At 34.6% G+C, this 9,865-nt stretch overlaps 1 protein-coding gene across 1 annotated transcript; it reads left to right on the plus strand.

Moving 5' to 3' along the window:
• Positions 1 to 241: 241 nt before the first annotated feature.
• Positions 242 to 5,722, plus strand: LOC111397557 (rop guanine nucleotide exchange factor 1-like). Its single transcript, XM_023024548.1, has 5 exons — positions 242 to 901; positions 1,531 to 1,647; positions 1,754 to 2,292; positions 3,699 to 4,046; positions 5,021 to 5,722. Exons 1-5 carry the CDS (start codon positions 598 to 600, stop codon positions 5,252 to 5,254), a joined length of 1,542 nt encoding a protein of 513 aa, XP_022880316.1. The 5' UTR covers positions 242 to 597; the 3' UTR covers positions 5,255 to 5,722.
• The last annotated feature ends 4,143 nt before the right edge of the window (positions 5,723 to 9,865 follow it).

The following is a 9,865-nucleotide window of genomic DNA, read 5'->3' on the forward strand; positions in this document are numbered from 1 at the left end:
TTTAGGTGATGTTTGATGAAATTTTCTAAGATTATAAGTTAATTGAACTTTATTTTTTATTGCACGTTTCACAGGTTTAACAACTTTTATCTATTTTTGTACCAACTTATAATTCAAAAAGCTTTGTCAAACACGGGCTTAAGCAGTTAATTAATTGATCGTTTTAAATTAGCCCCTGTTTTAATTGAATCCTGAACAAACACACAAAACAGAGAAAGAGAGATTATTTCCAGTCGTCTACCGTCTATGGCGCGAAAAATTGTCGGAAGGTCGGAGAAAAAAGGCGGCCAGTGGCCTCCACCATGTGACGGTGGGGCCACCGTGCTCTGCTGCATACCAACTTTTATTACTCCAATCACTGTACAAAAGCTGCCTCATTGCTTAGATACCAAATAATATATTGAATTCAAGTACTGTCAACCTATTCTCACTCTGCTTTATATATCCACTTTTACTTTATTTTCCCCACTTTCCTTCACTTTCAATCATAGCATCTCCACACACGCTTTTCATCATACCGTTGAAGCACTGAACTTGGATAATTACGATTCAATTTTTCAGAGTATTGAGTGGTTTTTTGTGAGTGATCATTTTTGAATGGCTACTAGTGCGATTTCATCGGAAGATGAGTACGAAGAATTACAATCTCGGCGATTTGATGACAGTTATAGCTTGAGTGCTGACGTCAGCGAGTCGGAGAGCTCGTCTTCGAGTACAAGCACTTTTTCTTCAGATCCTCGGTTGGTTTCGACTACGGTGACGTCTTCTCCGCTTGAATCGACTTCAAATTCTGTGTTTCTGGCCGCTCCGCGGGTAATGCTCCCGGTAGTTGGAGGCAGACACGTCATTCTTCCGGCATCAAAGTCGCAGAGTGATAAACCCGATGGACTTGAATTATCCGGTGAGTTATTGGTCCCTTTGTCTCAATTTCAAAGTATTTTATGCCGAATTATTTAGGTTTGCAAGTCCATTAATTTTCTTAGTAGCAATTTTAACTGAATACACATTGTGATTTTCTTCAAGGTAATGAGATTATTGTTTGACTTCAAAAAATGACACTTTGATGACAGTTTACCAATGGAGTACGTGATTATCAGCAAACACATTATTAATTACAATGACCACATGATGATATGTTTTCAGCCCTTTTTAGAGCGAACATCTCTGAAATATCTAACTGTCACGGTCAAATAGTTCAAAAATATGTATCAGAAACGATATTTCAGTATTCATTTTAGTAAGGCAATGATTTTCTGTGAACAAAGGCAATGATCAAATAGATATTCCGACTTCATTTATTGCCTTGTTCAGTAAATAAGTGAATCAGAGATTTTTTTTTTACAAAACATTGGAAGACTAGATTATTATTATTATTAACAGGGGTGTTGAGTTGAAAGTCAAGCGATCTCATATTCCTTGCTGCTGCTAAGCCTGAGTGATTTATCAGTTCTATTTTTCTAATATTTTTATTTTGTATTTGTCCTTGCTGATTCCTATATTTTCTTCTGGACATTGCTTGTGTGATTGCAGAAACTGAATTGATGAAGGAAAGGTTTTCTAAGCTGTTGCTAGGAGAAGATATGTCAGGTGGAGGAAGGGGAGTATGCACTGCTCTGGCAATCTCCAATGCGATTACTAATCTTGCTGGTTCTTCACAAACACTTTCCTTTCTTCTTTTGGTTCATGTTCTAGTTAGACCAATAATATTGCGGTCTAATAATTACATTTATTAACTTCTACAACAAATTGACAGCTACTGTGTTTGGGGAGCTCTGGAAGTTGGAGCCCTTGTCCCTGCAGAAAAAGTCGATGTGGAAACGAGAGATGGATTGGCTTTTATGCGTGAGTGATTCCATTGTGGAGCTCATTCCAGCAGTGCAAGAAATTCCAGGTGGCGGGACCTTCGAGGTTATGATGACTCAACAACGATCTGATTTATATGTGAATCTTCCAGCCCTCAAGAAATTAGATGCAATGCTAATAAGCATCTTGGATGGGTTTTGTAACACCGAGTTTTACTATGTTGAGCGTGGGATAGGTGTTGCTGATGGTGAACACATTGAAGCACATCCTTGTTCCCAATTCTCACGGAGGCCTTCCATATCTCTTGAAGAAAAATGGTGGCTGCCTTTCCCAAAGGTCCCGCTGAATGGTTTGTCTGAGGAAACAAGAAAGCAACTGCAACAATGCAGGGAGTGCACAAATCAAATTTTCAAAGCTGCAGTTGCAATTAACAGCAGTGTGCTGTTAGAGATGGAAGTACCACAAGTTTATTTGGAGAGCTTGCCTAAGGTAAGAGTTTTCTGTACTACTCTGTAAAGTCCAAATGTGATTAACCAATATCATAATGGATATTTGATGTCCTCTTTCAAGTTGCAACTCTGTCCAGTGTCAAACTTAGATCCTGAGATACATCAAACCACAATTGTTTTGTGCGTTTTATTTGGGATGTCATTATCATGATCATGTTCTCCTGCCTTGGGTGCCTTTTATTTGGGTGTTGATATTAAGACTTGATGTTCCATCTTAAAAGGTCGACCTTCTCAAGAGGCTTTTAAATCTAAGCAACATTAGATTAATCCCTTCATGTATCCCTATAAGATGTGGCTCATTTGTGAACACCAATGTTGGAATTTGTATGCTTGTTTGAGTCTTAATTGGATCGAATAGCTTGTTCGTGCTTAATGGTATCTAACTTAGGTTCCATCTTCAAAAATCAACATTTTTATGAGGAGTCGTCCAAGTCTTTATATGTTGGTTAACGCGTTTTATTTAAAAGATGTGGGATCTATCCTTAAGAGTTCAAAACCAAAAGGCCTTGTTCTGCTTGATGGGATTAATTTTCTAAATTACAATTTTTAGCTCTTCAGTAGAATCATATCAACTTCCAGAAGACATAAACAAAAATTCATGCTTTATTTATTAATCTGCCACTGGGCTTAATCTATTTCCGGAGTTAGTTGAAGAACCCTTATGTGAATGTCCAGGATGAATTTGCTCAAATCTACTTTTGCTTGCTTAATTCTACAAAACCAGTTCCCTACCATGCTTGTGAGGATTTTCTTGAGCTGAAAGTCTAACAAGCTGCACTTCTGAGTCAATCTGTCAGGCTGCTTTCTAGTTTATGAAACAAAAAGGTTGGGATAACAACATGCGTCCTCTGTTTTATCTTACTTTATTATTTTAGTTGCTCACATTCTGTCAATCCTGTTTTCATTTTGAAATCTGTTGGGATTTAAATTTTGAGGATTCATAATTTTACGAAAGGCTTTAATAGTATTTCCCTTACTCTAATTACGTAGTTTTGTGGCTGTTGATGCCTATGCTTGGTTAGGATAAGGGATGGAAATGAAGTTAAAAGGGGTACTGTAACAGTTCGATCATTATTCATGTCTAAAATGTCTTATAGTATGACTTGTATCCGAAGAATATACTCTTCAAGGTCATGTATTGTCTACAACAAAGGTGGTTGCGAATTTGATTTCTCTATCAATCAGCCATTTCACTACATGTAGGACTACCGTCAAGTTGAGCCATGCAGTTTATAGACAATGAAACATTTTCTCTTAGGTCATGTATTACTTTTTAGTTCATGGCTACTGGTTAATTGTCCATTTAGATCGCATTTTGGTTTAGTTCTCATCATTTCAATTCTTATGGTATGTGTTTTTTATGTATCTATGTTTCTTATTCTTCAGAGTGAAAAGGCTTGCTTGGGTGACATCCTCCACCGTTATATAACTGCTGACCAATTCTCTCCTGAATATTTTCTTGATTACCTGGATCTTTCGTCAGAATATACCACTCTGGACATAGCAAATAGGATTGAGAGTGCTGTACACTTTTGGAGGTTGAAATCTCAAAAGAAGAAATTGAACCGTGCAAAAACTGGGTCATGGAGTGGAACAGTAAAGGGCCTTGGTGGTGATATTGAAAAGAGTAAACTGTTTGCAAATCGAGCTGACACCCTCCTAAAGAACTTAAAGTTGTACTTTCCTGGCCTCCCACAAACTGCTTTGGATATGAACAAGATTCAGTTCAACAAGGTATGATTAAAAATTCTACTTTATTTTCCTGTAATTTACTGGGGCCTGCTCAGAGTTGGGCATTTGAACTTCGAAGTTTAATATCGTCAATATATTCTGGAGCAACACCTCCAGAAGCTCGTAGGGAGACACTGATTGAGTTGGGGAATAAGAACATAATGGCAGTGAAATACCCTTTGCTCTATCTTGAAGGCGGAAAACTTCCTTTTTGGGACCAAAACATTTTGTATGGTTGGGGCCTTGGGCTGACAAATTTAAAATCCTTAACATCTGCATCAAGCATTTTGAGTCTTTTGTAATGTATCTGATATTCTGCCATAATAGGTATCTATTGAAAGTAATTACACTCTTAACCTCATCTGAATTTATGTGGAATTGATACATTTCAACTCCTGATTTAAATCCTTTGCTGGATTTCGAAGTCAACATATGTGTAATGCATCAATTTCAAAATTTATCCTTAAATACAAATGTGACATTATTACACCCATCTTTGCTAAAACTACTTAATTGCAACTAATTTTTTGAAGTGCTGATCTGGGTCGGCTAATCTTTAAGTGCACTCAGTCCATTTGCTGAACTCTGTAATCTAGATATCTGTCTATTGACATTACTTGATAAAGATGATGAAAGTATGAAACAATGTGGCAAAATATCTTGAAGCAACAAGTAAAGCCAAATTTTTTGACTAAATAGTAAATTGCTGCAATTATTTTGTCCGATAGTAACACTAACTTATGAGTATGTGGAGAAATCTTGTAAAATACAAGGAATTCTCACAAGAAAAACTTATTCCTGGCTCCCTTTCTTTCCTACGACTCTTTGGCTACCGGAAATTAGAGGATTTTAAGATGGAAATAAAAATCATTCTTCAGGTGCAAATGTATAGGTTAGTTGAATATATTCTGTTAATTCTGCCATGTAAGTTTCCAATGGCTCGCCTTTTATAAGAAGGTTACTGCATTTTCATGTAGGATGTTGGGCAGTCAATCCTTGAAAGCTACTCCAGGGTGATGGAGAGCTTAGCCTTCAACTTAATGGCTAGGATTGATGATCTTCTATATGTTGATGATGCCACAAGACGACGACGCGTAGCATCAGGGGGAATATCTATGCTCAGCCGGAGGGGATCTACCGGTTCTCATGCTTTCCAGAAGCAAAAAATTGTCCAAGGCCATTCACGATCCAAAACTCTCGTTCACCATTAAGGATAGTAAGTCCACTCCCGATCCAGTAGGTAATCCCACTTTTTGCAACCCATCGAAGAAAAGTGAAAAATATCACTTTTTTATGCCCCGGAAAGAGTGCAGTACAATGCTGGGTGTAGATTCCATGGCCGTTGAAACTTAACGTGCTATGCTATATTTGTTGGGATAGAGGAGTTGACAGAATTTATCAGTAGTAAGCACAATTTGTATACGCCTTCTAATATTAAAAGAGCATAGAAATAGTTCTAAGTAATAGTTTTGTGGCAGAGGTCGACGCAATAATCTTCATGTGCTACTGTAGTTTCTACTCTGTTGGTAGGAGAAAATGTAACACCAATGGCCCAAGATGAAGTTTTATAACGAGTTGACGATTTATTCAACTGTGTTAATCATGTATTCTAAGGTAAATTCCTTTGTACATTTTCTTATCTCTTTACATATTTTACTTATAAAAAAGCTGTTTGTACATATGAATTGTACATATAGCTTTATAGATTATGAAATGGTAGCATTTTAACGGCTGATTAGTCTTTTGTCAAAGATGCTGTGAGATATTACCACATATAATTTTTGTAAACCGGTGGTGCATGTAGCATTTCTCTTTTACTTAAGGTCACAAATTTTTCTGGATTTGGATTTCTCGAGGGTACTTTTTGGAGATATCCACTCAAGCTATTTATCATTATTTGCAGCAGCATATTAATTTCTGCACTGTATTGTTAAGAGTGGCATATCCCTTTGAAAAGCCCAAACATGATATTAAACACAGGATACTAAGGATCGATTAATAATAGACAAATCAAGACTTACAGAAAAGTAAAACTGAACACAGAGGAATTTTTCGGCCGAAGCCCCATAGGTTCGATGACCCTTTTAACACTTAGGCCATGTTTGATATACCTCCATTTTTCATGGAAAATGGAAATTAAATTTCATTTCTCACTTTTTGACATGTTTGATGGTAGAAATTTTCCATAAACCCATGCCACATAAGCATTTTCTCGCTTTTTGATGAAAAGCAATTCCCACCAAAAATGGTGGGAATTGCAATTCCAACTTTTTTTTTTTTATTTGCAATTGAAACAAATTTTAGGAACAATTATAAAAGATGATATTCCTTAAATTAACAATTTTCATGTAAAACAACACCAAACGAATACCAAAAGATAGATGATTTTTTTTATTTTTTTGTTGGCAATGGAAACAAATTTCATTTCCAATACCAGTAAAATCTATCCATTTAATTGATAATTTTCATGTAAAACAAAACAAAACGAACACCACAAAATACTTTTATTTTAATATTTTCCACGTGAAAAATTATACCAATCAAACATAAAAATTTACAATTCACAGGAAAATAATTTATAGGCAATTCAATTCCCTAAAATTCGTTTTCAATTCAATTCAATTCCATCTTTGTAATTAAACGGACCCTTAATCCCTTGTTGAGCATCCATTTAAGAATGAATATTGCTCGGTCGCACTATAATGCCTTAAACTGGCAACGAAGGTTACAAACGTTTATCCAATACCAGAATACAATATAAGAGATTTATCGCTTCACAAAGAATAAACAGATCTAGCTCGAATCACACAAGAAACTTCAAATCTGACTTCATAAACCCATAATACTAGTTCTCACAACTATTACAGATTTCACTCCAGAAATCACATGTATTCGAGACTAAACTCTCAAAAATATCATTTTGAATGAGATGTTCAAAAATAATGGCGAATCAAAAAACCCTAGCCACTCAGAGAAGGTGAACTCTCTCGAAATGAAAAGGCAGAAGAAAATCTGAGGTCAAACGAACCCTCCAAGTGTATTTATATCACCAAGACCAATTGACTCATCCAACGGTTCATGATGTGCCAAGTGTCAGCATCCAGTGTAAATATCACTTTATAAAATCGCATTTCCATATTAGCTGAAAATTATGGGAGCACAAAGAACCGGGTTTGACTCACTACAATCTCCACCTTGCTACCATAGTTTTCAGGTCATAGTGCAGCTAGGAGCATATCACATTCTCTTGTTTCATACGCTCCAAAAGCACCTGAAAAAAATTACAATGTATTAATAGATAATATCTTCAGACAATTTTTAAACTTATTTAAAGGTATTATCTTAGTCCCCATATCAGAAGGATTAACCTGAATAGCAACCTTCCCAATTTTCAAAATTCCTTTTGAAATTATATCCCTTATAAAATGATATTTGACATCTATGTGTTTAGTTCTATCATGATACATGAGGTTTTTACTTAGAGGTATGGTACTTTGGTTATCTGAATATAAAGTTGCATTTTTATCAACTAAACCAAGTTCCTTTAGTAATTCACTTAGCCAAATTCCTTCTTTAAAAGTATCAGAAGCAGCAATATATACTGTTTCAGTAGATGATAAAGCTACAATCTTTTGAAGTTGAGATTTCCAACTAATCACAATATCACATATGGTAAAGAAATAGGATGAAGTTAATTTCCTTTTATCCATATTTCCAGCAAAATTTGAATCAGTAAATCCCTTTAAAGTTGCCCCTTCTTTATCTAACTTAAACATGAAACCATAGTTAGATGTCCCTTTCAAGTATCTTAAAAGCCATTTCAAAGCATTCCAATGTTCTTCTCCATGATTACTTATAAATCTGCTAAGTATACAAATGCTGAATGTAAGATCAGGTCTTGTGCATACCATCAAATACATCACAGATCCAATCACATTAGTATAAGGTACATTCAACATTCTATCATATTCTTCAACAGCTTTAGGGCAGAAATCAGAAGAAAGCTTGAAATGATTTGCTAAAGATAAAGTAACAGATTTACAATCAAGCATATTAAACCTTTTTAAAATTTTATTCACACAATCATGTTGATTTAAGAACAATATATTTTTTTTTATCTCTAAAAATCTACATACCGAGAATCTTTTTGGCAACTCCTAAATCCTTCATATCAACTTCAGATTTAAGTTTCTGTTTAATAAACTCAATCTTAGACTTATCACGGCTGGCAAGTAACATATCATCTACATAAAGTACTAAGTATAAAGAGTTTTTACCTCCATTACCTCTGCTGCAAAGGCATATGTCATAGTTGCTTTTTTGAAAGCCAAGTTTTAGTACAAAGGTGTCAAATCTTTTGTACCGTTGCTGTGGGGCTTATTTTAAACATGCAAAGATTTCTTTAAAAGACATACAACTTTTTCAGAATCACCTTTTATAAAATCAACAAGTTGTTTCGTATAAATTTTTTCATCTAAGTCACCATACAAGAAAGCAGTTTTAACATCTAATTGATCCAGTTCCCACTTAAACTGAACAATAAGGGCAAGAATACATCTGATTGTGGTGTACTTAATAATAAGGGAAAAGATTTCATTGTAATCTACACCATCTTTCTGTGTAAAACCCTTAACAACTAATCTTGCTTTGTATCTTACACTTTTGTTTCCTCCCTCTCCTTCTTTTATCTTGTAAATCCATTTACATTTGATCAACTTTTGATTCTTAGGTCTCTTTACCAATTCCCAAGTATTATTCTTAAAAAGAAATGAAATTTCATCATTCATTGCTGCTATCCAATTTTTAGCATCTTTGCAATTAATGGCATCATCATAAGAGCTTGGTTCATTTTCAAATTGTTCTTGATAGGTAAACAGTGAAACAAAATCATCACAATCAAATCTAGCAGGTATTCTAATTTGCCTTGTCTCTTTATCTCTAGTTAACTGATATTCATTTAGGGGAGGATTTGCAAAATCAGTTTGTTCATCAATATTAGATGATTGATTGTTTTCAATTTTAGCTGTGATGCTATTTTCATTTTGATCAAGTTCAGTTAAGGTAGGAACATGAGAATCAGTTTCACTATGAAATTTCTCCACCTCAATCTGAACATCTTTTTTAGTCAGATTATTCTCCTTTCCTTCTAAACATGGCATAATAGATTCATTAAAAACTACATCTCTTCTAACAATTAATTTATAGCCCTTTTCATTGCAAAGCCATAATCTGTACACTTTTACATTTTCACCATAGCCTAGAAAAACACACTTAAGAGATATAGGTTCCAATTTTCCAATATTTTGATGGGCATATACAGCACATACAAAAAAAATTTAAATGTGAATAATCAACAGGATTTCTAGACCATACAGATTCATAAATATCATAATTCAGAGCACTTGTTGGAATTCTATTAACTAAGCCCTTGTTTGAGCTCCATTTTTTTGAAAAAAATACATTTTTAAACAGTGTTTTGACAATATTTCAACCACACATTCTTTAATAAAATAATATTACACGAAAATCTAAAATTTTTTCTTATTTTTTAACCACACATTTCACATCATTACACTATTCAAAAATGCATTTTCTTGGCAAAAATGGAGCTCAAACAAGGGCTAAATATGCAGCAGTTTTTACTACTTTACCCCAAAATAGTTTAGGTAGACCAGAACTCAGAAGCATACATCTCACTTTATTCAACAAGGTTCTATTCATCCTTTCAGCTATAACATTTTGTTGAGGGGTATAAGTAACTGTTCTATGTCTTACTATGCCACATTCTTTGCAAAAATTATTGAATTCATAATTGCAAAATT

Source organism: Olea europaea, chromosome 7 (genome assembly GCF_002742605.1).
Source record: "Olea europaea var. sylvestris chromosome 7, O_europaea_v1, whole genome shotgun sequence".
NCBI lineage: Eukaryota > Viridiplantae > Streptophyta > Magnoliopsida > Lamiales > Oleaceae > Olea > Olea europaea.

What these genes read in the sequence shown, in the direction of transcription:
- LOC111397557 (XM_023024548.1), top strand. Translation starts at nt 598, where the DNA reads ATGGCTACTAGTGCGATTTCATCGGAAGATGAGTACGAAGAATTACAA. An exon ending in CGATGGACTTGAATTATCCG is followed by an intron (nt 902 to 1,530) that starts GTGAGTTATTGG and finishes GTGTGATTGCAG; the next exon opens with AAACTGAATTGATGAAGGAA. An exon ending in ACAAGATTCAGTTCAACAAG is followed by an intron (nt 4,047 to 5,020) that starts GTATGATTAAAA and finishes ATTTTCATGTAG; the next exon opens with GATGTTGGGCAGTCAATCCT.